The sequence below is a fragment of the Coprinopsis cinerea genome (genome assembly GCF_000182895.1).
Source record: "Coprinopsis cinerea okayama7#130 chromosome 1 map unlocalized cont3.1, whole genome shotgun sequence".
In the NCBI taxonomy this organism is placed as follows: domain Eukaryota; kingdom Fungi; phylum Basidiomycota; class Agaricomycetes; order Agaricales; family Psathyrellaceae; genus Coprinopsis; species Coprinopsis cinerea.
Window position 1 is genome coordinate 1832841 of NW_003307544.1, and position 27300 is coordinate 1860140.

At 51.4% G+C, this 27300-nt stretch overlaps 14 protein-coding genes across 14 annotated transcripts; 5 read left to right on the forward strand and 9 right to left on the reverse strand.

Moving 5' to 3' along the window:
- Positions 1-2: 2 nt before the first annotated feature.
- On the forward strand, positions 3-1702 carry CC1G_06794 (hypothetical protein; the record flags this gene model as incomplete). Its single annotated transcript, XM_001828756.2, has 8 exons — positions 3-324; positions 385-692; positions 763-823; positions 870-904; positions 968-1087; positions 1140-1240; positions 1300-1554; positions 1606-1702. The coding sequence occupies exons 1-8, from the start codon at positions 192-194 to the stop codon at positions 1700-1702; spliced, it is 1110 nt and encodes a 369-aa protein (XP_001828808.2). The 5' UTR covers positions 3-191.
- Positions 1703-1978: 276 nt separating this feature from the next.
- On the reverse strand, positions 1979-4549 carry CC1G_06795 (hypothetical protein; the record flags this gene model as incomplete). The annotated part of the gene is made up of 12 exons (XM_001828757.2): positions 1979-2095; positions 2148-2352; positions 2402-2491; positions 2547-2828; positions 2880-3011; positions 3061-3135; positions 3189-3382; positions 3439-3516; positions 3565-3678; positions 3731-3873; positions 3923-3964; positions 4018-4549. The coding sequence occupies 12 exons, from the start codon at positions 4547-4549 to the stop codon at positions 1979-1981; spliced, it is 2004 nt and encodes a 667-aa protein (XP_001828809.2).
- Positions 4550-4929: 380 nt separating this feature from the next.
- Positions 4930-7613, forward strand: CC1G_13660 (PRT1p; the record flags this gene model as incomplete). Its single annotated transcript, XM_002912082.1, has 9 exons — positions 4930-4979; positions 5035-5220; positions 5281-5458; positions 5505-5627; positions 5680-6372; positions 6431-6575; positions 6634-6792; positions 6841-7103; positions 7158-7613. The coding sequence occupies 9 exons, from the start codon at positions 4930-4932 to the stop codon at positions 7536-7538; spliced, it is 2178 nt and encodes a 725-aa protein (XP_002912128.1). The 3' UTR covers positions 7539-7613.
- A 190-nt stretch (positions 7614-7803) lies between these two features.
- CC1G_13661 (hypothetical protein) lies at positions 7804-9495 on the forward strand (the record flags this gene model as incomplete). The annotated part of the gene is made up of 4 exons (XM_002912083.1): positions 7804-7837; positions 7894-7991; positions 8047-8078; positions 8139-9495. 4 exons carry the CDS (start codon positions 7804-7806, stop codon positions 9493-9495), a joined length of 1521 nt encoding a protein of 506 aa, XP_002912129.1.
- A 65-nt stretch (positions 9496-9560) lies between these two features.
- On the reverse strand, positions 9561-12005 carry CC1G_06797 (hypothetical protein; the record flags this gene model as incomplete). Its single annotated transcript, XM_001828759.1, has 1 exon — positions 9561-12005. One exon carries the CDS (start codon positions 12003-12005, stop codon positions 9561-9563), a length of 2445 nt encoding a protein of 814 aa, XP_001828811.1.
- Positions 12006-12465: 460 nt separating this feature from the next.
- CC1G_06798 (recA/RAD51 family protein) lies at positions 12466-13562 on the reverse strand (the record flags this gene model as incomplete). The annotated part of the gene is made up of 4 exons (XM_001828760.1): positions 12466-13319; positions 13371-13395; positions 13450-13497; positions 13554-13562. The coding sequence occupies 4 exons, from the start codon at positions 13560-13562 to the stop codon at positions 12466-12468; spliced, it is 936 nt and encodes a 311-aa protein (XP_001828812.1).
- Positions 13563-13803: 241 nt separating this feature from the next.
- CC1G_06799 (hypothetical protein) lies at positions 13804-16126 on the forward strand (the record flags this gene model as incomplete). Its single annotated transcript, XM_001828761.2, has 3 exons — positions 13804-13962; positions 14017-14250; positions 14327-16126. 3 exons carry the CDS (start codon positions 13804-13806, stop codon positions 16124-16126), a joined length of 2193 nt encoding a protein of 730 aa, XP_001828813.2.
- A 408-nt stretch (positions 16127-16534) lies between these two features.
- On the reverse strand, positions 16535-17395 carry CC1G_13662 (hypothetical protein; the record flags this gene model as incomplete). The annotated part of the gene is made up of 4 exons (XM_002912084.1): positions 17213-17395; positions 17051-17156; positions 16715-16985; positions 16535-16661 (listed from the first exon to the last, which is right to left on the reverse strand). Exons 2-4 carry the CDS (start codon positions 17133-17135, stop codon positions 16535-16537), a joined length of 483 nt encoding a protein of 160 aa, XP_002912130.1. The 5' UTR covers positions 17136-17156; positions 17213-17395.
- A 105-nt stretch (positions 17396-17500) lies between these two features.
- Positions 17501-19154, reverse strand: CC1G_13663 (vacuolar membrane protein). Its single transcript, XM_002912085.1, has 7 exons — positions 18922-19154; positions 18834-18868; positions 18682-18783; positions 18409-18626; positions 18274-18352; positions 17881-18214; positions 17501-17830 (listed from the first exon to the last, which is right to left on the reverse strand). The coding sequence occupies exons 1-7, from the start codon at positions 19105-19107 to the stop codon at positions 17555-17557; spliced, it is 1230 nt and encodes a 409-aa protein (XP_002912131.1). The 5' UTR covers positions 19108-19154; the 3' UTR covers positions 17501-17554.
- Positions 19155-19512: 358 nt separating this feature from the next.
- On the reverse strand, positions 19513-20989 carry CC1G_06801 (hypothetical protein; the record flags this gene model as incomplete). The annotated part of the gene is made up of 5 exons (XM_001828763.2): positions 20840-20989; positions 20214-20788; positions 20044-20153; positions 19927-19984; positions 19513-19872 (listed from the first exon to the last, which is right to left on the reverse strand). The coding sequence occupies exons 1-5, from the start codon at positions 20958-20960 to the stop codon at positions 19513-19515; spliced, it is 1224 nt and encodes a 407-aa protein (XP_001828815.2). The 5' UTR covers positions 20961-20989.
- A 92-nt stretch (positions 20990-21081) lies between these two features.
- On the forward strand, positions 21082-22246 carry CC1G_06802 (hypothetical protein; the record flags this gene model as incomplete). Its single annotated transcript, XM_001828764.2, has 5 exons — positions 21082-21204; positions 21279-21335; positions 21405-21422; positions 21475-21638; positions 21692-22246. 5 exons carry the CDS (start codon positions 21082-21084, stop codon positions 21987-21989), a joined length of 660 nt encoding a protein of 219 aa, XP_001828816.1. The 3' UTR covers positions 21990-22246.
- CC1G_06803 (hypothetical protein) lies at positions 22017-23667 on the reverse strand (the record flags this gene model as incomplete). The annotated part of the gene is made up of 3 exons (XM_001828765.1): positions 22017-22567; positions 22626-22839; positions 22888-23667. 3 exons carry the CDS (start codon positions 23665-23667, stop codon positions 22017-22019), a joined length of 1545 nt encoding a protein of 514 aa, XP_001828817.1.
- Positions 23668-25091: 1424 nt separating this feature from the next.
- CC1G_06804 (hypothetical protein) lies at positions 25092-26316 on the reverse strand (the record flags this gene model as incomplete). Its single annotated transcript, XM_001828766.2, has 6 exons — positions 25092-25172; positions 25241-25533; positions 25582-25867; positions 25930-26094; positions 26150-26192; positions 26243-26316. The coding sequence occupies 6 exons, from the start codon at positions 26314-26316 to the stop codon at positions 25092-25094; spliced, it is 942 nt and encodes a 313-aa protein (XP_001828818.2).
- Positions 26317-26521: 205 nt separating this feature from the next.
- CC1G_06805 (exoribonuclease) lies at positions 26522-27247 on the reverse strand (the record flags this gene model as incomplete). The annotated part of the gene is made up of 3 exons (XM_001828767.1): positions 26522-26749; positions 26802-27044; positions 27098-27247. 3 exons carry the CDS (start codon positions 27245-27247, stop codon positions 26522-26524), a joined length of 621 nt encoding a protein of 206 aa, XP_001828819.1.
- Positions 27248-27300: the final 53 nt, after the last annotated feature.

Below are 27300 nucleotides of genomic sequence, written 5' to 3' on the forward strand. Positions count from 1 at the left end.
CCTCTTTCTTTGGCCACAGCCTCTTTGGGCTTCCTTTGCCCCTCCTGCGCTCTTCTTGTACACTTACTAGTCATTCTTTCTCCCTTCATATGAAGAATTATCTCGCTCCTTTACGACAGGATTGATTCCACGTTGAAGAATTTGACCCAAACCAATTGGCCCTGAACGGAACATTCCTGTTGCTTCACGCAATGCCTCGGAGGACAACACCACTCATAAACGAACTGGAGCTACAACCCAGACATGCTACACCAAATCTACAGTCGACAATAGAACCGCCGGAAAAGGTTAAAAAACCTTGGTATCATCTTCTTCCTCTAGCAGGTGAGTTCGCCCCTCTCCTTCAATCGCCTACCAGCGCGTCCTGAACTAACCGACTTCCAGCGACCGTCGGCTTAATTCTAGCACCCCACCCTTCCATCCTATGGGTTCTCGTTGACCATCACTATAAAACGCTCAAGAAACCGCACCTTCTCGTCATCCACCTCTCAGTTATCTATACCCTGACGTTCCTCATCATATCCTCCCTCATTGTCTGCGTTGCAAGAGATCCAGGTCCGGTTAACGTAGAGGTAACTCGACGGGAAGAATACGGAGAAGACCAGAATGACGAAAACATTGGAGTGATGGAAGCTCTAATGGAGGACGACGATGATATTTTGGCACCGGGGAGATGGTGTAGAAAATGCTGGGTAAGACTCGGACTCCGTCTTGTTGCAGGTTGTATGGCATCCAGGTGCGACGTTAATCCGCTTTTAATAGGCTCCTAAACCAGAAAGAGCTCATCATTGCTCTGTCTGCGGTCGTTGTGTACTCAAAATGGGTGAGTTCAATCTAGGGCGCAAGACAAGTTGCTCAACTCGCTCCAGATCATCACTGTCCATGGCTAGGGTCCAATTGTGTTGTAGGTGTTCTCTTCTCACACACCCCTCCTTCAGAGTTCTGATCCCATCCGCCACTTGCGCAGGGCCACAGGACGTATCCTGCATTCGTCCATTTCCTCACGTGTATCACTATTCTCGCTGTATATGTTGCCGGAGTCGCCATCGACGCGCTCGTGTATTCTTTCCGCAACCCCATATATGTGGTGCGCCCAAACTATAGTTTCCTCCCCTCACCCGTGTTAAGGCCGTCTTTAGAATGAAATAACGCCCGTCCATGAACTGGTGCTGTCCATGTATGGCGTTATCTTTGCCATTGTAATCGGACCCTTCGCAGTTTACCACTACTATCTTATAACGTGGGTCCCGTACTTCTAAATAACTCGGCAGTGTCGTTTCTGAATCGATTCTCGTGCAGTACGAACCAAACGACTTTGGAGAACATCTCACCTTTCATGTTATTGCGACATCTTCCCCCATTACCCCGAACAGGTCATTCCCTTTCCGACCCTCCTCTGGAACCCGAGTTATCGTACGAACAACGAAGGCTCGTTAAAGATGCCCATGGTCAAATTTACATATATGATATCGGATGGAGGAAGAATTGGGCTCAGGCTCTCGGCTGGAGCACCAAGTATGGTTGGATCCCGCGTCTCCTCTATGGCGGTGCTTCGTAAGTCCTCGCCTGAACGATATACCTGCCATATGCTAATTCAACGGCCAGACCTGGCGATGGCAGACACTATCCCCGCAATCCTCGTTCCGAAACAATGCTAGCCAAGCTGGCCACGGAATTGGTGAAGATTGATAGAAATATGTAAACGGATGACTGGGTTATCAGGATCGGTCTATACTACTGGACAGTAACATTTAATCTATACCCGTAGTCTTTCAAGTTGTTTACCCTTCTTTGCATTACCTATCCAATGCGACTATCGAAAAATATTAAAGAACTAGTAAAATACGCGGTAAAGTAGCATTGTGCAAAGAGTTGTGAGTATGTTGTTATCGGCCGCCCGTGTTTCGGCGTGGAGCCAGGTCTACGACCAGGCGGGTAGTGGTTTACTGGCAGAGTAAAGGACGTTGGGCCTTGTCAATTAAGGACTGCTGGGAAGCGATGCCCATGCAGCTCCTGTCTCAAGATTGGCTATTTGAATGAGCTGCTGGACAAACCGATCCCAACTCTCCTCAGAGGTATCCAGGGTGGTAGAAGCCTAAACGAGAACGTCATTTCCAGACATAGTGCGGTAAAGGCGATGGACATACGTGGCAAGTTGATTCCGACTTACGCGAATTCATGTCGACAGCGATTTCGGTAAAGAGGTTTCGTGACGCGGGACCTTCATCGGTTGCGCGAGGTAATTCTTTCAACGCACTTCGAACGATTTCTGAGGATGTCAAGACGTGCAGCTGACCCTCGTGGTAGAAATACAGCGGCGGCTCCACGCCGGGGATGGAGTTGTCGAACGACCTGTACGACCGATAAGCGTGCACCCCTCCTGCTCATACGACTCGCGTACCTCGCATTAAGTTCGTCGATGTAATCTTGGAAAGGGGTTGGTAGGCGTAGAGTCTGCATTGCACTCACGCATAACTTCACATCAAACGAGCTGAAAGAGATTGCTGAGATAACGCAGACCGGCAAAACAACGCTCGGCCTCTTACCTATCCGGGAGCAGAAGGTCGACACCCTGTCTCCAGCCTCGGTCGCACAAGGCATAGTAGGTCGTACTGTCGCCACCATTTTCTGCAGGTTTCAGCCCCACAAAAAGGTCCGGATACTGGTGGGCAAGAAGGGATTCCCGCGTGAGGTCAACCACCACAAAGAACCTGAAAATCGAGGGAGGACTGGACTCAGTCGAAGAATCAGACGGGACCGCGCTGTATACTAGGCGATGATATGTTTGGTTCGAAATGTTCGATAATTTGAAGACAGTGTCTGGGAGGCTGTAGATTTGGGTCAGAAAGAGGTGGCACTATGGACCTCGGTCAACATACCGAGGGTGAAAGCTCGAATTGCGAGGGAAAGCACTTCGAATGGACTGAACAACACTCTGGGAGGAGATGTCGCAGTGAGGTATAGGTGGCTCGTTCTGGCCTCCAGCCTTCTGGAAGACTCTGTTACCGGGGCTGAAAAGCAATTAAGATGCTGGAATGAATTTACTATGAAGCGGCATACAAGGACTCAACAGTTACTTTGGCGCCGTGTTCCAACTGAATGGAATGGAACCATTTGCGCAAATCAAGGAGATTCCTACACCAGAGTCAGCAACTTGAAACTTGGTGAATTCGCCGTTTCCAACATACTGATCATCTCTCGGAGTAGTAAAAGGAGCTGGAATGGGGCTGTCTGCGCTCCTGGATATCCTGTACACCTTTGACTTGTCCTTTGTGTTGAAGAGGCTTTGCACAGGTGTAAAAGGATAAGCTAGTAAGGGGGTGCTTTCGCTGACATTCGAGGAGTTCAAGGCAAACAAGGGCTCCTGGATTGAGTTCATATTCTAAAGGGGAAACGGTGAATCATGATTTACGAAAGCTTTACTTGGACGTCGCATACCGTGTAGCCAATCTTGATTAAATTCTGCCTCGCTCGGGTGGCGGATTCGGGGAAGGACCTCGAGTAGGATATTCGGAACTATGTAATCGGTCAGTTGACGATAGTGGAAGAGGAACGTTGACCCACATTTGTATCATTGAGTTTCTCCACGAATGCTCCAGAGGAAAGAAATATGCCGTCCAATTGTGCTCCATTTACCCCCGAGGAAAATGGCAATCGGAACTCTTTCTCCACTAGGTCCTATAAGCGCTTAGTTGCCCACTTCATTGGCTCGAGATGTGGGCAAAGATACCTTCTTGAGGGCGGTAACAGCGGACGCGACCTCTTTGACGTGTTCTTCCTTTCCGGAGACGTGCAAAGACAATGTTTCACGGGAATAGCGGAGGTTAACACGACGACTCTGGGCTAGTCGTTTTATGTTGTGACCCCTGGTGTCTGGTGCGTTTTAGAGGGCTGTCCGTAGAACTACAGGATGTTGTCTGACCTCTAAGGACAAGTGAGGCTTCGTTGGCCTTCAGGTGGACCACTGAGATGAAATTTCGTTTAGTCGTGCTAGTGTGACGACTCTAGAGCACCTACCGGACTCGGTACTCGTCTCAGGCTGTGTCCACCCCCACTGTCTGAGAAGCATCGCGACCAGGCTGTTTTTCGTGGCCTTGGCTTGTGATGCTACGACGGTTCTTGCATCGTAGAGCTCAAGGATCTTGAGAAGCTGGTCTCTCTTGAACGACCTGGAGATGTGTTGGGACAGTTTCTTGTAGTTCTTTTCATAGTCTGCCCTGGCTGGGTTGGGGGGGTCGGCTGGTCGATACCGTTCCACATCTTCAATCGTGATTGGTTGGATTTTCTCTAGTTCGCGTACTTCTTTAAGGAGAGATATCTCTGGTAGACTAATCCGTTCAGGCAGGGGCGTGGGGTTTTGAGGAACCTTGAGTGTGCGCGACTTGCGTTTTTTGGGATTTGGACGGTCTGGTTTGGGTGACGTAGCCTCTACAGCGTTTTTGGCAACTGTCGATGACTTTTCCGAAGAAAGGCAAGTTCTGGTGACATGGTAAGACCGGTGTACCGTTCGGAAAGTCAGAAACGGTCGGTCGACGAGGGCTTTCAGCATCCCAGTATGAGTGAACGAATTCTCGAGTTCTCCAAGGCGCGCGGCGCGTCAGAACGGATTCCGTGACGCCGTCATTTTCGGCCATCAACGCGGGCCTGATCCTGAATTCAAATTCCGTCGCCTGCATGGACATCACGACTAGCGAGCAAAATTTATCTGTAAAAATTGTGGAAAGACGATGAAATACTATGCCTGCTGTACCATCGGATAGACTAGATAGAGTGAACATATGAAAAGAGATGTCTTAAAAAGAGAAATGCATTTCCGTTCTGCGTGACTCGATCGAGAAATGTGAACACAACAAGAACAAAGAAAAAATCCGCAATCAAGGGAAGGGCCAATTATCAGAGGTTGCCCTGAATCGCGTTCATTCGCCCAAGATGCCAGCACAAAATATCGATGATATCGACTACTCAGACATTGAAGCAAAGTAATCTCTTTTATTCTGCTTGATTGGCCCAGATTCGCTGAGTTTGCCGTACCAGATACCAAGTTCACTTTGATGATAGCTTGGACAATACCGTCGTCGTCGATGGTCTCCCCGTAATCGACCCCTCAAAACAGACGAAGCTTTTGTCAAAAGTCGTCAAGGAATTTTCCAAGCGCGGAGTTGCAGTCAAGGCCGATGATATCTTTTTGCCTTGGGACCAGGCGTCAGGAAAAAGCAAGGGGTGCGTTCGAATCATCTTCCCGTATGTATTGTCCTAATTTCTTGTTTTATCTGCATGAAGCTACGCTTTTATCGAATTCCGAAATATCGACGATGCTAACCACGCCATCGCTGTACTGGATCGCCACCCATTCGATGCCAACCATACCTTCCGAGTGAACAAATTTACTGACATCGAAACACTGGCCAACTTTGATGAGCGGTATGAAGAACCCGAAGACGAGGAGTATGCCCCTAGGGTGCGTTCTGAACCATTTATATTCAACTGTGCTAAAAGTGTTGCAGGAGCACTTGCGTTCATGGCTCGCCGATCCCCAAGGACGTGATCAATATGTAACTTACCGCGGAGATGAAGTCGCTATCCACTGGCACGGGAAGCCTTCACAATGCGAAGTTGCCTACAAGCCGGTTTGTCCACACACTTCATTAATCCATTCAAAGTCCCTGATCTCTCGAACAGGAGTGGAAAGATTTCCTTTATGTCGCCTGGTCTCCCCTTGGCACCTACATTGCAACGCTTCATCGACAAGGTGTTCGCTTGTGGGGAGGCGCGTCTTGGAAACCCATCCAGCGATTTGCACACCCTATGGTAAAACTCATTGATTTCTCGCCATGCGAAAACTACCTTGTCACCTGGTCGAATGAACCCATCGTCGTTCCCGAGGGAGCTGTTCAAGGACCTCAATATTTCTCTCCCGACGACGAGGGTAACAATCTCGCTGTCTGGGATATCAAATCCGGCGATTTGCTTCGAACTTTCTCCACTTTGAATGACGGAGAGGCAGCTCCCAAGAAGCAGATGCAATGGCCCACCCTCAAATGGAGTCCCGACGATAAGTTTGTTGGTCGTGTAACGCCGGGCCAGATGATTAGCGTCTACGAATTGCCCAGCATGGGTCTTCACGGAAAGAAGAGCATCAAGATCGATGGCGTCGTCGACTTTGAATGGTGTCCTCAGGGTGATAAGGACAGGGATGACGCAGAAAAAGACGCTAAGGCCGCCAAATCTGGAAGCAAGGCCGCGAAGAAGGCTCGCGAAAACATGCTCGTTTACTGGACGCCCGAAGTCGCCAACCAGCCTGCTCGTGTGACGCTCATCAACTTCCCCACTCGTGCCATCCTTCGACAGAAGAACTTGTTCAATGTTACTGAGGTGAATTTCCATATTCTACATCTCTCGTGCCCCTACTCAAACTCTGCATATCAACCAGTGCAAACTTTATTGGCAAAATCAAGGTGACTTCCTCTGCGTCAAGGTAGACAGACATACGAAGACCAAGAAATCCATCTTCTGCAACCTCGAAATCTTCCGTCTGCGCGAGAAGGACTACCCCGTCGAGGTTGTCGAGCTCAAGGGTGGGCGAATCATTTTCGGCGACCAAAATGTGCACTTACTCTTATGATTCATATTTAGACACCGTCCTTGATTTCTCTTGGGAGCCTAAGGGAGAGCGATTCGCTATCGTTTCTAGCTCTGATCCCAACCTCGGAAATCCGGGTCCTGGTATTACCATCAAGACAGATGTCAGTTTCTACCAGCTAGACAGGGCAAAGAACGACTTCAGGTTACTTCGTACGTATCTGTGTTGGTCCTCAAATTGCCGCCTAACGTCTTCCCAAGGCACCCTCCCCAACCGAACGAGCAATGCCATTCGATGGTCACCTCGTGGACGGCACGTCGTATTGGCCACTGTTGGCTCCTCCACGAAGTCTGAACTCGAATTCTGGGATCTGGACTTCACCTTGGACGACACGAAAAAGGACTCTGAATGGGGCAGCAACATCCAACTCCTTGGTTCAGCCGACCACTATGGCGTCACTGATGTGGAATGGGATCCCAGCGGTCGCTATCTTGCTACCAGTGCCAGCGCATGGACACATACTGTAAGCTTGTTTTCATGCGGCGGGAATCCATGCTCACCAGAGTGTCCTTGTTAGCTCGAGAACGGCTTCGCTATTTGGGATTTCAGGGGCCAAGAGCTCACGAAGCAAATTCAAGATCGCTTCAAGCAGTTCATCTGGCGTCCTCGACCACCGACCCTCATCAGCAAGGAGAAACAGAAGCAAATTCGTCGCAATCTCAAGGAATACAGTCGTGCCTTCGACGAAGAAGATGCTGCAGAGGAGAGCAATGTCAGTGCAGAGCTCATTGCCCTTCGCAAGCGCCTCGTCGACGAATGGAATGCTTGGCGTACCTTGCGCAAAAAGGAGCTTGGAGAGGAGAAGGCCAAGAAGGAGACTAAGAAGAGCGAGGTCAAGGAGGAGATTGAGGTTTGGATCGACGAGGTCATCGAGCAGACCGAAGAAGTTGTCGAGTAACTTGCTTCATTATTTAGTTCATACTGTATCGCGAGCTCCTTGCATATTCCCGTTTAATGCACTGATTCGCCCTTGCATCATTTCATTCTGGTTCAAGTTGTCCGGACTCGGAGATTAGATTGTTTTCATGGTGAGTCAGCGGATGGCCCAGGCCCATCTCCGAATATTCCCGATGCAAAGATGGTCCCACACTTTTTATCTGATAAGACAAAGCCAGCTGTGCTCCTCCAATCGTAGCTCGTCCCCACCTGTCACCGCTTCCCGGATGGCATCCTCTGGTACAACCCTGTGGGCAACAGGTACTTCCTCCATTCCTGCTGTCTACTGCGAACTTTCTCTGAGGACTTGAGTACAGCTTCGAAAGAATGGGTTATTCCTTCGAAGCCCAAACCTGGTCGCAAGCCTAAGAAGGACCCTCCTGTGACCACCGCTGCCAGTGGAGACAAAGATGAGGTACGTCCCCAAAACGAATCATTCGTCGTGTAATTCATGGATAGTTGCTCAAAAGGCGGACGCAAAGGGTCGACGCATTCAAAATAGGTACGTCCATTCTTCTGCACAGGCTGTTCTCAGTTGCTAACTAATGTATAATGACTATAGGGCAGCTCAACGCGCTTTCCGTGAGCGCAAGCAGTCGCAGCTGGCGGAGCTCCAAGCTCGGATCCTATCTTACGAACAGGGGGAGATAGAACGCAACGTCGCTCTTCAGAAGATCGCTAAACGTTTGAAGGAAGAGAATGACCGATTGCTCCAAGAAAACATCGCGCTCAAGGAGCGATTGGCTCAGGCCGAGCAGAAGGCCAAAGCCGCAGAGGCCGACAAGAAGCGGCCTAGGGAAGAGTCACCCAAAGCCCACACGCAGGCTAAGAAGAGAGCTAAGTCGTCGATGACCCCTGGCATCGCACCCGAATCCCCTGTGGAATCCATTGCAACGGCTTCATCCCAGAGCCCTGAGCCAATACCTACACCAGCCGACAACTCTCAGCCCACTTCCCAATCTGCCTCGTTCCCACAGCAATACGACATCAATGTCGCCTCTCTCGGCGGAATCCTAGATTTCTCTTCCGCCGTTAAGGTCGATACCATTCAACAGTTCCCTCCATTCGATTGCGGCTTCTGTTCTGACAACACACCATGTGTTTGCCGCGACATGCTCGGTGATTTCAAAGCCGACACCTTCGTCGGTCCTACTTCTCTCGTCTCCTTCGAACCTTCGCCGTCTTCAATTGTCGATACCCCCTTGGAGCCGTCGAATCAGCCGGCTCCTCCCCCTCCTGCACCTTCATCCTCGATCTTAGACAATCTACCTGCATACCAACCACCCGTGCCCCTCCGTCGCCGAACGACAAGACCACTCACTAAGCCGATATTCCCTGTATTCCCCCTTTCTTCCGACTCTGAAGGCCAGGGCGCTGGCGCTCCAACATGCTCCGGCGACCCTTCCAACTGCGCTGCCTGCGGCGACGACAGCTTTGGTCAGGCGTTCTGTGCAGCCATCGAAGAGACAGTCATGTCACAAGAGAGATGTGGAAATTGCCCGGGTCGCAAACAGGACGGGGACGGATCTAGTAGTTGTTGCGGGGTGCCGATGTTCTGTCGTGGTTGCCCGCTAGCACCGGGTCAGCAACCTGGCACCAGCGCGGACATTGAGGACTATATCCCAACCAACAAAGCTTGGCAGCAGATTAAGGAACACCCCAATGTTCAATTTGCTGATCTGGCTCTCCTCGCCGAGGTAGTCGCAAGTCGATCCAAATGCACTGGCCCACGGATCGTCACGAGCCCCGCCCCAGAGGTACAGCAACAAGAATCCAAGTTTTCGCACGCGGGCGGTTCGAATCCCCCAAGGTTGGTGCCTCAGGAGATTCTCCTGGAGTGCGGTCGCAGACGAGTGCGCGAGGTACACTCGGAGGCCGTGCGGGATGCCCTGCGATTGTTAGACGCCAAGTTCACCTGATGTATCATTACTACTACTATATTATATATAATAACATGGTGTCGTATTCCATCTCGCACCCGCCTTCACCGCTTAGTCCGCGTCGCCGCCCTCCAATCTCGTGCTAAAACTGTCAATTCGTCACGCAACGCGATGCTCTTCTCCCTGGACAAGGCCCTTAACGGGCGTCCTCCCGGCTTGCGATGAAGTGTTCGGAAGTCCTTAACCAGGGCGAGCAAATCATCCTGGAATCTAGAGGGAGGGAACGGCTCGACACACTCCCACAAGGACATTAACAACCGCTTGGCGAGTCCGAGCGCACCAACGGCGTACCAGGAGCCTACGAAAGCGTCGATGGAAGGAACGTCTGGTGTGATACCCCGGTCGAGCATCTCTTTGAATACCTTCTCTGCTTTCCGTGGCCTTCCCGTTCGGGCGTAGCCTGCGATAAGGACGGTGTAAAGAACCGGATCATTGACGACTCCCAGGTCCTTGGCCGCGTCAAAGACTTCATGTGCAGATGTCATGTCGTCAATGAGCGTGAATCCCTCCATCATGGCGCTGAAGTGGAAAGCGTCGGGTTTCATACCTCGGGCAATGAGGTACTCGAACAGCTTTCGAGCAGCATTCATGTCCAATCTGACCACCGCCTCGAACCTCATAGCCATGCCCACAGTCGCGATATCGGCATTGTACCCTCTGTCCGCAATGGCCTTGAAGAATATCTTGGAAATATGGCGGTACCAGTGATCGGTCGGGAAGTTGAGGTGACCTTGCTCGACAATGCTATCGGTTTGTGGAGGGGCGAGGAAGGAGGGTAGGGGGCGTTTGCCTTGCTTATGATACCACCATTGCCAGCCGAGGTTGCGATTGCGATACTTTTCGATCCGAAGGATAGAGCGAAAAACAATTCGCATGAGTTTGGGAGTCGGGGTGATGCGGTCGTTGAAGGATCGTTGAAGGAGGCGGATCAGACGCTCTGGCCGTACGTCCCGGACACGTTCCAGGTAGCCAAGGATAAGCTCGAGTGTGCGGTTGTCTGGAGGGACTTTGTTGACTTGCATGATATTAAGGACGTGTCTTCCCCCTTCTATGCCATATACTGCGAGTGTTCCTTTCATGAGCGCGTTGAAGATTTTGATGTTAGGCTTCATGTTGGGGACGTGGATCTCGAACCGAGGGCCTTCCCAAGAACCCGAGTATATGGGTTCAAAGAGGTGTTGTGGGGTGGTGTCCGAGTCGCACAGGCCAGCTACGAGCTGGACGGCTAGGTCTGGCCTGTCACCGGAAAAGCACGCAGTAATCAACGCGGCAATTACTTGCGGAGAGGGGATGATTCCTTGGGACATCATGTAATGGAGGAGTTGTAGAGAGCTGCTGAAGTCATGTTTCACACTGCAGAAATGGATCAAGACTGCAAATGTTGAGGCATTGGGCTTGGGCGGACTGGGTAAAACAACTGGAGCAGTTGGGATGAAATGTGCGCCTGGCCGTTTGTCGTGATCTGCGTCTTTTCCAACAAGAATGCCGGGAACCATCTCGACGCTTTGTTGGTCGTACAAAGAGAGGATGCCGAGGGCTTTGTGGAGGTCTCGGTTGTCGAGATGATAGCGGAGAAGACTGTTGAGGACTGCAATTTGTGCTGCTGGTCCCATGTAAGGCAAGCTTTTGAGGCCCTGCTCTTGGACAGCGTCGTCGATGCCGAGGTTGCGGTGGGAGCAGACGATGATGGCGTGAGTGGCAGGGGTCATTGGAAACCCGGCCTTTATCATCTGTTTCAAGCATTGCTTCGCTCCCGGCAAGTCTTGATTGCGGATGAATCCCTTCAAGAGATAATGGAAGGTCAGGCGATTCGGCTTCAGGTCGTAGTAGTAGAACTCTTCTAGCATTTCTTCCAGCTCGCGATACATTGCGAGCTCCACCAAAGCTTGTGCCCGCCGATTGAGCAGGGCAGTCGAACACCGTTGTGTGTTCTCCTTGCACAGGTCGACTACGTGAATGACGAGCTCCCATTCGGTGCGGTCGGCCAATTGGAGACAGAGATCCTCGTATGTCCTCGGGTCGTGACGCAGACCGAGGCGGAATCCGAATTCCAATGCCTCCACAGCACGAGAGAGATGCTGCGATTCCGCTAATGCAGAAATCAATGAGGCATATTGGTCGGGGAGGTGAACATAGGGTGCAAGGGAAGGGTCGGTTTGGGAAAGAAGAAAGGGATTCCGAATGTTGTGGCCAGTATACACTCGGACAATATGAGAGAATAGGGCTAGCGGCGACTGTATGTCCAATTTTGAGTCTTCTCCTTGTCCTGGAACATCTGCGGGTGTGTTGGCTCGTCGCTGGCAGGCCTGAGGGTCCTCCGGTACACTGGTCGTTCCTGCCGGATTCGGTGAAGAAGGCAGAATCGAGTGCCGTCGCGTCTTGTTGAGTGCTGTGACAGTGCTGTATCTTGCAATCTTGCATCCTAGAGGATAGTCCCAGAGCTTCAAGTTTGGCCTTTGCGCAAAGAAGATTGTCTTGAGCTTGAGCATGGACAAGGGGCGCCGTCCGACCACTTGTTCCTTTTCTACACCTCGCCCATTAGAAACGACTATGCAGTATATAAGACGAACACGGTTACCTTATGAAAAGGGCTGTAGTATTATCATGGACCGCGTCGAAGAGCAGAGAAAGTTGGCCTGAGCAGACGAAAAACACAGAGGTCACCGTGACACGCTCGAGAACCCGACCAGCGGTTTTCCCGTCCAACTTTAGGGTTAGGGTCACATCACGGAACGACCGGGTCCACCCATTTTCATCTATTTTCAAGGTCAAGTTTTTCGTCCACCTGCGTTCAGAGAGTTCAAGGATATGTACTATTTAACAGGGGGTTGAGGTCACCATTAGGCCTTGCACTTGAATACATCTCGCAGTCCAACACTTTTGACTTGAGGAAGGGGCGGTGATGATGATCGCTGTGGTCCAGACGCGGCTGGATTTGAGCTGCAATTATCAAGCGAAATGTATTCCTTCAGCTGTAACTCTAAACATCATTCTACTTCGTTGGTTACTCGCAGCAGATCTGATGTAACCGACAAAGCTACCAGGCACTTGCAACGATGGCGCTGTGGTGATATGCAAATCGACGATGAAATGATTAGAGGTAGATCGCGGTTGGTTGTAGCCTTCGGGAGCTTCAGAGAACGTGTCAGGGTAGTACGGAGTGAGGTGTTGGCGATATAGTACAGGGTCTTCTGTCTGTTCCAATGGAATGAGGCCCCAGTTGGAAAGGATCACAAAAGGCGCAAGTGATATCCGCAGACATTGTAGGGCATGGATGACATGTTTAAGTGGATTGAGGGTTTGCTTATTCAGTGCTGTCCGTTCCGAGATGAAGCGGTCTGGCCAGTAAAAGCTACTCAAGGAGTCGACGATAACAATGCCCAGCTCTTGGTTGGGGAAGCGAGTAGACATGATCTTCTGTATGTTGGCTAGAGATACCGCCAGTTGTTGGGTAGAGTTGGGCCGCAAAATGCACAGTCGTGCCAAAGACATCGCGACGAGCGTCGAGAACGCGTTAGGGACAAGGGAAGTACTGGAGAGACGGTGGAGAAGGATATCCTTGAGACGAATGATGTCGAAGACGCTGTCCATGTCGAACAGAAAGACTATTTTCCCCCATCCTCCTAGGCGGACAGAATGAAAGATTGGCGGGAGTATGCAGGTTGTGATGGCAAAGTAGATCAAACTTGTCTTGCCGGATGCTGGTGGGCCTTGAATCTCCAGAATATTTCCGCGGTAGGAGATGTTTGCCGCAGAGCAATATGCGTCTAGGGCTGGTATGGCCGTCGCCGGACCTGTTGAGCCTGGAGCAGGTCGTCAGAACCAAGGAAATGCAGCCGGCCAGGGTTCTGTACCTTGAGAGGCCACGGAGGTGAGGAGCTGGTTGGGAGAAAGTTAGTCCATGGTGCAAATGAACGGAGACGCCGCAATTACATTTAATAAAGACTCTTCGTGGACCTGATCAATAATAGAGTGTGCAGACTATAAAATGCGGGGTAAGATGTGAATTGAGGGAAGGGAAATGAAGGGGAACATACGAAAGGCATGTTGATGATGGAGACTGGGAGAGTCGCGAGATGCTGTGTAGGTTCTTGACGACCCTGCTTCGATCGCTTCGTGACAGTCACCAACGTCTGAACTCTCTTCCACAACTCAAATTTATTTTCCTTTTTCTCAATATATCATAGACGACTTCGACCACGACATTCTGCAATGACCACGATATCCCCCAAGGCCGTCCCAAGGCGGACACCACCATCCACCACATCCCTCTCGGGCAGCCCTACCATGAAGGCAACAGGAATGGCTCGCCCACTGAGCACCTCTGGCACTCCAGCAGCCCGGAGACGCCCTCCGTCCAAGATAGTCTCTGTGCCACACGTAAATGGCGACACCACCGAAGCATTGTCGGCATCGCTTAAACAGGAGACTGACAAGAAGGAGAAGGTGTGTACCCTTGTGTCTATCATTCACCCCTCTTCGTTAACCATGCTACTCTAGCTGCTTCTACAAGTCCAGGACAAGGAGCAGACAATCTCAACCCTCACAGCCGAGAATGCCAACCTCAGTTCTGCCCTAAATGCTGCAGAATCCCGTCTCACCGATCTTTACGCAGAGCAGGCGCGCTGGGAAATGGAGCTGGCTCAGCGTATTGAGATCGCGGAGAAGCTGAGGGAGCAAGTCCGAGAGCTCGAGAAAGAGAAGAGAGATTTGCAACGTCGATATAACGAACAGGTAAGCTCGTCCCCCATCAAATCAAAGTTCCCTTCCTGACTATAAGAAACTCGTGCTTCCATCCTTAATTCCATAGACTGCGAGCTTTGACGCAGAACGACAATCTTTCTATGATAACGAACAACACCTCAAGTCCCGCATTCAGTCCCTAACACAGGCTCGGAAACGTGCAGAGACCCTAGCTAGTAGGGCCGAACCCCCAGCTCTCCCTGTTGTGCAGGTATCCGAGAAACCGGACCCTCCTCCAGAGCCTGTCAAACCCACCACTCCCGACTTGAACGACCCCGACAACGAACCAGCTGAAATGACCGCATTGAAACTAGAACTATCCACTCTGTCGACATCTTATGCCTCTATGCAGAGCACACTCGTGATGCTGCAGTCCCAACTGGTGGACCTTAAGCGCGTCAATCAGGGTCTGCAAGAGGAAAACGAAAGTTACATGATCCTACTGAGGGAGAAGACTCTCAGTGGCCAATTCGACTTGATGAGACAAGTCGGTGGCGGCAATAGAAGTAGCGATGAAGACGACCTCGACGATGATGATGAACGCGGGACTAGTGCAGATGGGCGAAGTCTTCGAAGCACGGGCAAGAGTCTTCTCGATAGAGTTGACGAAGAGCCAGAAGGCATGTCTATTCCTATTGCGGACGAGCTCGACTTTGCCAAAGACATCCCCGTATCCCCTCGACCTTCACGCCATAACAGTCGGCAAGGCAGACGCAGGACCACCTCCACTTCTACTCCCCGTGGTGAATCGCTGGCCGATTTGCCTGTTGCCGGCCCTGGTCTTGATCTAGCTGCAGAGCTTGGACGTGCGCAGAACAAGGATATTCTCGAAGGTAATGCCATTGATGACAACGACGACCGGAACCCTTTGGGCGTCACAAGCCCAAAAAAACTTCGCAAGTCCGACGACAAGGCTGCTGCCGAAGTCGAGGCGCTCCGCAGCGAAATCAAGTCTCTCAAGGATGCCAACAAGGCTCTATCACTCTATGCTTCGAAGATCATCGACCGTATCATCGCACAGGAAGGATTCGAACACGTCCTTGCAGCGGACTACGAAAAGGAACCACCGACGCCGTCTACTCCCGGTCCCATTGCGCCGCCCAGAGCTTCCCCTGCCAAACCCCGACCTCAGTCGGTGCTCATTACTCGTACTACCTCCACACCCGTTCCTTCCACCCCTACCAAACTCATCTCTCCTCCCATGGCCAAACCGGCAGCCAAAGCGAACAGGCGCTCGCTTTCGTTCGATTGGAAGTCGTTTTCGTTCACGTCTGAGCCCAAGAAGGCAGAGCCTGCAAACCTTCGCCCCCTTACTCTCAAACCCGGCTCCAGCCCTATCGTAACTGGCGCTCGTAAACTTGACACAGAAGAAGACGAGGAGGACCGCAAAGAGAGGGAACGCTTAAACGCAACAATGAAGTTGATGGGGATTCAACCCCAATCTTCCATCCACTCCAATGCTTCCACCCGCTCCGTGGAGAAACCTGTCGACTCGCCTTCCGCTAGTGCCAGCACCAATCGTCGCTTCTCTTTCTGGGGGAACCCCAAACCGAGCGCCGACAATTCGGACGCAGCTTCCAATAACTCTCGACCGTCCACCGAGTCGTCCCGCCTCGGTTTGGGCTTAGGTCTGACCTCCACAGACCTCACCCATGATGCTTTGGCCCAGGCGGAGGCTCAGAATTCTCTTGCAGCCCTCGATGCTCGCGAACGAAACCTCACGGAGGAGATCGCCAAGGGCGCTAATGGCGGGTATACCGAAATCTCGCGCCGCAGCGCTGGTCGGAGGTCTCGCCGCAGTGCAGGCGGGAGTGGGAGTGGAAGCACGGTATTCAGCGCTGGTATGAGCGTTGGAGACGACGACTAGTCATTCTGGAAATCCTTTGCTCCCGGTCTGCATTCAGAAGTAATTTGTCTGTAAAACCCGCTGTCCTCTCATCTCTTTCAGAGACCCTAGTTCATCTCACCTATTTATACGATGCTGCTCTCGTCTATGCGGCAGGAGACACTCGTAACAGTGCCTTTCCTTCATTTCTTTGCTCTTTCAATTTCATTGTGTTTGTGGAACTGGTATATGCTCATGTAACGATACCCTGACTGTTCAAGATGTTGTTGGACTGTATTATGCTACCTCCTCCAGTGTATAATGATGACCTTTTTCCCTGTGACATATGGTGGTTTGATTATTATACTATACATTACCGATACATAATATATGGTGTATCTCGTCCACTGGCACCGGTGCAGCAGACCGAGAACGTATTTTTGGGCGCACTCAAGTAGTGGGGGGAGGCTGTTTCTTGAGGAGGGTATTTTGAGCGTGCAAACGGACAGTGCTGAATGGATTAGAGGAGAAAGATGGATTGGTGAGAATGAGAGGCTGCCTCAGACGTTCTAATTGCCTATAAAACAGTTCAGCTGGTATTTTCGAGTAAATGGACATCAGAGAACGCACAAAGCTTTCTTCCGCTGCGCCTTGCTCAAAGGTTCCGATTTGCCTGCTCCAATCTTCAAACTCTTGGATGATGCCGTCTGGGAGCTGCCTGAAGCAGTCGTCGTCTCCCCACTTTCTCCTGCTTTCGACTCTGTGCCTTGAGGTTCCTGAGGTTCTTCAAGAGCTGCCAGGACGGCCTGAATCTCTGTCATGCCGCTCGCAAGCTGCTCTTTTGCCTTTCGCTTCATCCTACGTTCATGGGATTTGGAATGCGTTTTGGACAATTCCAGCTCTGATTAAAAAATAAAATGAATCAGGATCAGTGCGTCCTGATCGTAGGCGGTGAGGCAGACAAACTTTGGAGAAAAGCTTCTCTCTTTAGTGCGAGCTTCTCTTTTTTGGTCAGGGATACACCGATACTGCTGTCCTCCGGCGAGGACATAGCCTGGAGGAGAGCATTCGCCTAAACACAACGCTGTTGATAAGTAGAAAGGAGCAGAAAACGACGAATAAACGCACTGGCGCATCTTTTGCAGAACCAATATCGATATGCTCGACTGCTGAATCCCCGACTGCATAACTGCGTTTAGGCAGCTTCACTGATGATTGATGCCCATGGGTCCTCGTCCGACGTTCCTTCGGCTATTCAAATGTTCTCTTGAGTTCGTGGATGGAATGGCAGGTGGTCTCGAGCCTTACCATGGATAAGGATGGTGGTGGCGGGGAATAAAGTTGATTCTACCAAAAGGTTCCGATCGAAATCACCAGCGGGCAACTGACATGACGACATGGAAGAAAACTCTTAAGGACGGAATGCGCAAGGTCGTTATCGCGTAAATAATACAGTGTCTGTGGTCGTAACTAAAGTCGTCTATGGTCATCGTGTTCAACACCTCCAACGGGTATCTGTGGTACTTGTTCTCCTTCTTCCCTCTCTCCAGCAATTCCGAGGGCAATAAAACTGATAAGGACCAGTAGAGCGCCCAAGACGACTTGGATTTCACTTCCACGGCCTTTGAGAAAGTCCCCGAGAACGGCAAATGGTATCGTCAGACTGAGTCCGACGGTCACCACTAAGGGCGTAGTCTTGAGCATCGACAGAACGTATAGATAGTCGCTAGACCATGTGATGGCCATCTACATGCACACGTCAGTACGAGTTGAAGATTCTGTAGATGAGTACCCACGTTAATCAAGACACCGGCCCACAACCTGCTGCTACTAGGAAGTTCAAACACTTCCATTCCAGTCAGATGGAGCACAAGGCCAACGGGCCAGCAGAGCAAGATATTGAACAGCCCCACGAACCCAAAGAACAGCTGCATATCTATCCTGGACTCTGACTTGATTCGAACCTTGAGTAAAATCACATAGATAGCATAGAAGACAGCCGATATAAGAGCCAGTGCGTCTCCCAAGATTGGGTTCTTCGGTCCTGGATTTGTCGGCGGCTGGGATGGGTCTGGGAGACTCGTCTGTTTCCCATGATCTGACCAAGAGACTAGAATCACACCCAGGAAACTGGAAAAGGGGGAAAAGATGAGCCGCGGGGAATAGAATGGGAAAGACAGTACACTTACCTGACAAGGACTGTTGTGACCTTGAGCCAGGACAACCTTTCCACACGGAACAGCCTTCCAATACCCAGAGTAAAAAAGCCTGGTACCTACTCGTGAGCTTCTAGGAAGGATACCAACCGTCAGAGACAGACATACCACTCATGCTTGACAAGATTGTTGCACTAGCAACACTGGTAAAGTCCAACGAGGCATTGACAGTCCAATTGGCGATGAACCAAAAGATACAAAACACTGCCGCCAAATGTGCTGTCTCCTTGGGCGTGAGCGGGGGAAGGGAAGTTGAATGGGGTTTAGAGACGGGGGCTCCTGGCGCATCATCGTCCATGGACAAAGGTTGGTACCCTGCCAAAAGTCTGGTGCTGGGCGTTAACGACAGTGGACTGCAGCTCGAACAGGGGCCATACCGACCGTATGGATTCTGTGCCAGTGCCCCAACGCCGTTGTAAAACCTTCTTGACAGCAAATGGGAGTAGATACAGCGTGAATGCGCTCGTATTCATATAGGTGACACTGCGGGAGCGTCAGTCGTGTGACCACAAGGGCTGAGAGGGAACACTTGCAAAAAAGGCTTCGCGAATCCATCTTCAAACAGGTCCTACATCGCAACATATTACTTCCATACCCTGGTTCAGACCTGGGAGGACTCACCTGGGTTATGAAATTGGATGCTGTCCATAGGAGAACCACGCAAAGTAGTAATGCAATACCGATAGCATAGTCCTTCCTGTTCAGTACCCCAGATGCCAAGTCGTGCCGTAGTGGCGTACGGTCCGTCATATCACCAGCACCCTGGGTGCGTGAATGTTGGTGGTGGCCCTGGGAGAGTGTGTCCATTTCGTGGGCCTCTTGGCTGGGGTCGTTATTCCGAGGATAGATACTACCGTGTTCGTCCCTGGGACTTGGTGGCATTCATCGGTCTGAGTGGTCCGAGTCAAAGTCGCGATGGACAGCGTGACGCGATATCAACTAGTGATTTGATCATATTTGTACCACCGATAACGAAGAAGACTAGCTTGAATTTGGCACAAGGTGCAGTAATTAAGGGGTGTGTAGAGTAGGTACGGGGTGCAGGTAACGCTGTGATAGCGGATGAAGGAAGGAGCGTGGGCCCATTAAGAGGGCAAGAGGGACAGTGTCTACACGATTCAAATACTAATACATGCTCTCGAAGTGAAATCCCAGGCCCAAACAATGATATATATATATAAAAGATGAAAAGTAGGAAAGAAATGTCCGTGCTTAACCTGTCCGTGCAGCTGGGTGGTATTTCACCTTTTCGAAGATCCGATAGAGACTGATGATGAGGTTAGTGCAGTATGCAATCAAGCCGACCCCAACTAGACAGATAAGAGCCAGCTGGGAGTCACATATTTCCCGCCCAATGTTCCCTTCTAGTACCGGAAAGTCGAAATCCCGCGGTAGTTCGTTATACCAAGAGAGACTGGACGGGGATGCACAGGGGACTAGTGATGTGAAAAAGTTGTCGAACGAGAGGGATAGGGCAGCAGACCAAGCGCAGATGAAGAGGACTTCGGATAGGGTGTGGGCCAACTTTCCTGATGTTCTCCAGAGGCCAAGAGGTCTCCCAAAGTACTCCAACTGTCAACCAAGCATTAGTGTGAGGAAATTTGTGGACATTTCTCGGAGACATACATAAATAGCCGCCATCACATGGACAAGCGTCAAGGGCGCAAAGATGATTACGACAGTACTGTGGAGAGAAAGTATGAGGTGAGATACGGGATAGTTACGGGGAGTAATGGGACCTACGGTGAACTGCCCACTGCTCCCATTGCATGGTTGGCGAGTTCGATTTGGCGAATATGGATAGCCATCCCGAGGGCAGCGGTTGTGAAGGAGATATTAATAAAACGGAACAGCTGTGACCAGGGAGAGATTAGCAAAGCGGGCGAGTTGAGATAGGGATCGGGGTAGCTCACGAGAGGGACGTATGCATTGGTCAATATGAATGACCGCACCCGCTTTCTTCTGGCGGCCCAGCCAGACTCCCTGGTGGGCTCAGGTGAACTGACGCGGTCTTCTTGGCCCGAGTCGTAAGAGTCCTGATACTGCGGGTGGGGCCCCTGTGCTGCGAGTTTAGCCGACCAGGGCATATACCAACTGGGGGTGTTCACTGCAGAGGGATTGTACGTCGATGTTGGATGTTCTGGGATGGATAGCGGTGGTGGACGATCGCCGTTCTCGAGATCTCTCTCCTTCTCCTTGTCTTTACGCCCCGATGATGACATGCCTTCGCGGAGGCTCGTTGACGCTTGTAGCCATGATATAGACCTATCTCTGAAGCCTTTGCGTTCTGAGCGAGGTCCTGGATGGCTGTGAAGACCCTGGTAGTGGTCTCTGTAGCGCGATGTGAAGCCCCACCAGCGAGAATGGTCGTCTGTTGTTGTCTGGAGACTGGCAGCGTCTGACGCATGTGACTGAGGTGCTGGTTGTATGGCGTCTGTTGGAGAGCCAGTCTGTTCTTTGGGAGAAGGAGGCTCGTCGCGTGCCCAAGCTGCAGAGGGAATGAATAAATGGGAAGGGGAGAGAAAGTGGAGCTACGCACGGGGGACGGTGACGACCTTTGCTAGCGGTGGGGGAGGGCGTCGGGAAGCGCGTGAGGCCGAGGCATTGTTGAGAGAAAGAGTTGAGGCGGATGGCGCACGGTTTCGCGAGGAGATGGACATGCACTGTTACAAGGAAAAGAATAAAGTCATGGAAGTACGACAAGAACCTTTGCCCATTCCCAAATTCGGAACAACCTTACCCCTCCAAATTCGGAAGTCGGCATCTTGACCAACAACCAAAATGGAGTCGTCAATCCCTTCCCTCTCAGAAGGCCCCGTTGGCTCTCGTTTCGTCACTCAGGACGAGATTGACTCCGCAAGGGCACGCAAGGACGAACAGTGGAAGGCTGCATACGCTAGGCATGTCCTCGGAGCCCTACTACGACTATTCCACAGCCCAAAACTCACTCTCTCCCCTATTGTTCTAGATTGGGCCAGGAGCCGCCACAACTACAACAGCAGGACGAGGTCTACGACGGCCGCAGCTTGGCAGAAGTATGTCCGATCCAATTGTATATCGAACTGCCCGTATTGACTCTTCCAACGATTTGCGCATCCATGTAGAAACTCGCCGCCAACAAGGTGCGCAACCTGATGCCTTTGCTTTGGCACACGAGTCCTCAGTTCCTCGTAGATTGCGAAACAAGAAGAGTGGGAGGAAAAGAATAAGCTCGCAAATCAATTCCGCGCTCTCGAAGAGGACGAAATCCATTTCTTGGACTCAATCCGAGAGAAACAAGAGCAAGAAGAAAAGCTTCGCAAGCAGACAGAGGGTGAAGAGTTGAAGAACTTTAGAGAGTGCGTCTGCCAATCATTTCAACTTTATTTGTCTCTCATTGTCCTTGCGTTAGAGCGGTAGCTGCAAGAAACAGCGCGGCAGCAAACCCACCGCCCTCTCTAACACCTTCTGCATCTAAACCTGCAGCCCCGAAACCACCTAACCCATCCTCCAAGAAGCCCGAAGGTAAACGCGTCCTCAAGGGTATCATCGTCAAGAAAAAGGTCGCCAAACCCGCAGCACCAGCGAAGAAGCCGGAACCTTCCAAACAGGCCGCATCCACTGCACCGAAAGAAGCAAACAAGGAGGACAGGAATGGGGACGATGACGCTCCCAATCCCAAACGGCGAAAGATTGATTCTGGCTCATGACCGTGTACTAGTCTACTCTAATCTAATTTATCCCCTCGCACCAGACGGCGTTGGCGTCCATCGGACCCGGTTGAGGTCTCTCTCCTTCGAGCCTTCCCATCCAGCACTCCTCTCCATGGCGTCCGCTCTCCTCAATCCGGCCGTACTCATGGCTGTCCGCTGCAAGAGCCTCTTTGCCGCCGGTGTCAGATTGCCAGCCGCGTCCGCTTTCTTTGGAGTCCAGGTTGGAGGGGCCATGTCGCGCTTCCCTGAAAATCCAGTCGCCGGTGTCCTGTTCAGAGCCAGTCCCGGTGTACGAAGGCCGAGTTTCTCTGCCTTTTCGCGAAGGCTTCTGGATGCTTTGGTGGACAGCTGTTGGGCAAGGGCTTCCCTTCGAGAGACCTTTGGGATATGGAATGGAGTTGCGGGAGCGATGGCTTCAGCTTCGTCCTCGGATTGGGATATAATCCTAGGAGTAGCGTTCAGGGTCCCCCATGTCATGAGTTGCTTCACAGCAGTAGGTCCGAGCTCTGCCGGCGTTGGTGAAGGGAGATTAGGTACCAGTGAAAAGCCATTCTCCTTGGGAGACTTGGGTCGATCTGCAGCAGCCTGTTAGTGACATCCATACTATAAGGGAGAGTCGAAAGATACACATACATGGAGTCCCTGCGATGGCAGCGTCTATCCGACTGCGAGTAGGACTGGGTGGAGCAGATGCTGACCTCGAGACTGCCCCACTGTCATCCTGGTCGGGCAGCCTCGTATTATTGTATTTGATGGTTTTAGGATTCTTCTCTGGATCCTTGGGGGTCGGTACAGTATGGTACGGTGATACGTCTGCATCCGGTGCAAACATGAGCGAATTCCTGGCCTACAAGAAACGTTAACATCACTCCTTTACTGCTCAAGGAATGCATACCTTGAACTTCCAGCTATCTACGCCGGCAGAACGAGTGTCCTTCTTTGGCTTCATGACATCCACAACCGTATCTTGGTCAGATTTAACCAAAGCCTTGTCCCCCTCCTCCTCTTCCGCAGTATCCAAGCTCCGTTTCTTTCCCTTGACTTTCTCGCTCTCGCCCTCCTCGTCCTTCCCATCAGTCAATAGTCCGGCCACAGTAGGTGCCTCAATCTTCAACTTTTGCCTAACGCCAGCGGCAGGCGCAGGCTCAATCAACATCCTCTCCCTCGCCTCCAGCATCCTCTCATTCTGCTTCTCCACCCTCCGCTGCGCCTCCCACGCCCACCCATACTTCTCCTTCCTCTGTCTATTCTCTTCATCCAGAATCTGCGTAAAGCTCGAGTTGTCTTCCGACGTATACTTGGCTTGGAACGCATCGAGACTCATGTTGATATCGTATTTTGGACGCTTGTTTGGTCTTGACCCCGAAGCTTCGCTCGTACCGCCGTAAGCTGACCATGGTGTACGAAGGGGTGTTTCATATCGACCTCGTTGGCTGGACGAGACGAGAGGTGTGTCGCTGAGCTGTTGCAAGCGTTGGACTGTGCGTTGGATTAGGTTGGGGTCTTTAGAGGAGATGGCATCCAGGTATTCGTTGGTGGCGTCAAGGTGGACCAGTGAAGGGAAGAAGTCTCGGGCAATGATCTTGTCGAGGGCTGCTGTATATTCGTCTTCTTCGAGTACGACTTGGCGGTTGAGAGAACGTTCTGGAATGGGAGTCGAGTCCGGGTTGGCCATTGCGGTCAAGGTTTGTGGTCGGTGGTGGGATGAGTTCAACCCTGATTGATGATGACGCGAGTTCGGTCTCTTCATGACTCTTACGCTGAGCGAAGCACCAAATACTCTCATTAAACGTAGTGGTGGTCATTCAACTCCTACTAAAACAAAAAATAGGGTCATAAAGATGTTCGTAACAAGTAGTACTTGTAAAAGGTGGGTAAGAAACACCAAAACAAAAACGTTCCTCTACCTAATAATAGCTTAGGGGTACAAACAACAAAAAAGAGGGTGGACGAAAGATTGAAGGAGTGACGAGATCAATAATTATTTAAACTAGTGTTCCGGGTACCAAAACGGGAATAGAGGACTTTCCATAGTAGAAAGCAGACAGTACTGAAGGTGAAGTGTAGGACTCGGTATCATAGAGATAAGAACTGTAAAACTACCAATCGTCAGGCGAGAGCTCCGACATAAAGAATTCAAAGAACACATACCCAAATTACCTCCCATAATTGCCCGACCTGGGTCGCAAGTCGTTCAGGTCAAGCGGACTGAAAGGGTCCTCCGAGTTTCTCCTGCCTGAGCTACTCGGTGGTCGCCCAATTCTGCTCTTCGAAAGTACCGAGCTGATATTGTTGCTAGTGCTCGATGCTTTCGGGCGATAGGATCCATTCATCTGAGTAGGTAATTGTGGAAGTGCTTTGTTGTCATCTCTGTCAAACAAGGGTCGAGGGAGGGGTGGTTGAGTGGCACATCGATCTCGTCCTCCACCTGGGCCTGTACTGGAACCTAGCGATGTTCTCTTTGACTGGTTGTATGGGTTGGGGCCACCAGGTCCAGTGGAGCGCTTCAGCCCGGACGAAGAATATGATCCACCAGTTGGGACCGGAAGGAAGGTGGGTGTTGTTGGCCGGGATACAGGGGTGGGTATCGAGCTACCTCCGCCACCACTGGAGAGCCGTGATGGTGGTCGCCTCCCAACACTCTTGGCCAGTGAATTCTGCGGTCCGCTGCTAAGAGATGGTGATTTCGCTCGAGTAGTACCACGGAATGCGGTGGGTGCCATGGGGTTGGAGAGCCGCCTCGATTCTTTCTTCATCTTCTGTGGAGACGGAGAATCCTCCATGATAAGCACCCAGCCAGAGTCACCTCCCGAGTCCTTGTCTCGTTTGGTCACCGTTCTGTCAAAGTTGTCAACGCTCTTTCTCGAGTCAACGCTCGGCCGCTGGGATTCGATACTTGTCTTTGCCGTTGAGGGGTTGGACGCCGCCGAAGACGAGCTTTCGCTGATACTGGGCACACTCGACGCGGATGCGTTGGAGCTCATACTGGTCCGATGGTTTCCGGTAATGCTCGCCATGCGTAGTCTAGGAACCTTGGTGTGAATTCTTTGTTCAAGGTTCCGGACACGAGCCCGCATCTCTGAAACCATCTGAACACCCTTATTCCTTGAGGCGGTGGTACTTGTTGATGACGTCGAGGTGGAGGTTCGAATAGCTGTCGGCGTTCCACGAGTGGGAAGCCTAGAAGTGGTTGAAGCTGTTGGAGAATACAGTGACGGTGCGGTGATCGACCGGGTAAAGCCAGATACTTTGAGTGCGCTGAGTGGGCTTTCTTTGCTATAGAGGGATGCACGCTGTAGCGATGCTTGGGTAACGGATTTGGAGAGTCCAGAAGCTTTCGGCGTCGTGACTTGCGACCCTGCCGCTTTCGACCTTGGTGAGAGTTCAGATAGGTCAAGGTCAGGTGGCCGCGATGTCTGCCGGAGGTTTTCCTCTGAGCGCCTAGTTCGCTGTAAATCGAGGAGTTGTGAAGCCTGTTCTGCCGCGGTTGCTTCTGCAGAAGAGAGTTTATTCTTGAGGACAGAGTTTTCTTCATTGGCATCTGCAGCGCAGTGAGCGAATGTTTCGGAGCTTCTAATCAAACAAGTACCTCTTAACTCGTCCTTCAATCGTTGCGTCTCTTCTTCCAAATGAACCTTCTCTAACAGTTCCTGCTCCAACAAGATCTTCTCCTCCAACACGCGCGAATACTTGGCCTCCATGTCCGCCAGACTACAGGATATAGCACGCTCGTTCCGCTCCAGATCGTCATTTCCCATCTCCAATTCCCGCAGTTGAACTTTAACAGACTGATATTCCTGACGCAGCTTGTCTAGTTCCCGTTGAAGCGAAGTTGTTGTCGTATTGTGGTTGGTCTGCAGAGACATGAACTTGGACTAAAGGCGTTGTCAAGGTCAGCTGCGCCTCTCGCAGCGGGAGCACCAGAGCACAAACACACCTTCCAGTCATCCCGCTCTGATTCGGCCCTCGAGACCTTTATCTTGAGGTCTTGCTGGGCCTGTTCTGTGCGTGCCAATTCCGCTTCCAACTCTGCTTCTAGTTCCTTGCTTGCGTGATGAAATTCGTCAAGTTCGGCCTTGGTCTCTGCGAGCATATCAAGCACCTGGTTGATAGCGAGAAATTAGAGGAGTTTTTATCGATCAAGAGAAAGATCCCACTTCATTGTACTTGGTTCTCCAGTCTGTACCGCCAGGAGAGTAGCTGGTCGCTGGGTTAGGGTGTGGAACTTGTGGCATCAAATAGGGACATACCTGACGGCGTTGTCGTCGAAAGACATTGTCCTCTCCTTTCGCAGGGGGTCCATGGATGAGAGCACTGCTGTCATGACCGTTGAGGACCCTGCTAGAAGAGGAGACGAAAACAACAGTCACCGTCCTGACGGTTCGGTTGAAAGTTGCTCATGACTTGTTTGGGCCAAGTCGAAACCCTCAATTGCCTTTTTCGGATCGTTGTGTGGCACGAGGTTCAGAGCGCACAACCAGAACTCGACATAAATCGGTTTATTCCTTCTGAAACTACAGGACAATACTCTACATATTCTCCGGCTTTGCACACTTGCGCTTTTCTATTTTTCCCGTCTTTGGACAACGCATTTCCTGCCAAGAAACAGGCTCAAGGGTCGCTCCTGTAGCGAGATCAGAGACTAATCTTATTGTTAGGTGAGACCTGGACTTGCCTGCTTCACTAGTCGCATAAATGACGCCCAGATCGTTGCGCGCGGTGGTGATAAAGTAGCTGCGGGCGTCACCGAGCGATATCTTACAGTGAATCAGCGTCGATAATAATCATTGGGTCGCGATAAAAACATACCACCACGCCGCGAACGACGTCGCCGCCTCGGAAGCAATCGCCGATTTTAACTCTATCTTTTTCTGTGGCTCGGACATCTTGCGACCGAATTACGCCTGTAAATTCCTCTCCTGCAGGCAGTGGGATGCCATCGACGACGGTTATGGATAAGAATGCTTGTAACGGCGAGAGACGGGTTACTGAGCCCAGGACCACGGAATTTGGAGCGGGGGGATGGGGCCGAACTTGGGGTATTGTGAGAGTCTGCGGATGGGTAAGTCCTTGATTGAGCCATCAATTCAGCGCTGGACACTAACAGAGCCTTGGAGCTTGGGGGCTCCGAGCAGACTGGCTCTTATTTGAGCATCTCTTGAATAAGTACCTGTTCCCAGCTGGGGTGCTGGTGCACGGACGGATATTTGCTGGCCAGGGAGCAGGACCTGCTGTTGGGTGGACGTTGTAGACATGATGGACCCTGAAAAGACTCCGCTTGTACGGCTTGCCTCTGTTTGGCACTGAG

What these genes read in the sequence shown, in the direction of transcription:
- CC1G_13663 (XM_002912085.1), bottom strand. Translation starts at nt 19,107, where the DNA reads ATGGACACACTCTCCCAGGGCCACCACCAACATTCACGCACCCAGGGT. An exon ending in CATCCAATTTCATAACCCAG is followed by an intron (nt 18,869 to 18,921) that starts GTGAGTCCTCCC and finishes GTTGCGATGTAG; the next exon opens with GACCTGTTTGAAGATGGATT. An exon ending in GTCACAACAGTCCTTGTCAG is followed by an intron (nt 18,215 to 18,273) that starts GTAAGTGTACTG and finishes CCCCTTTTCCAG; the next exon opens with TTTCCTGGGTGTGATTCTAG.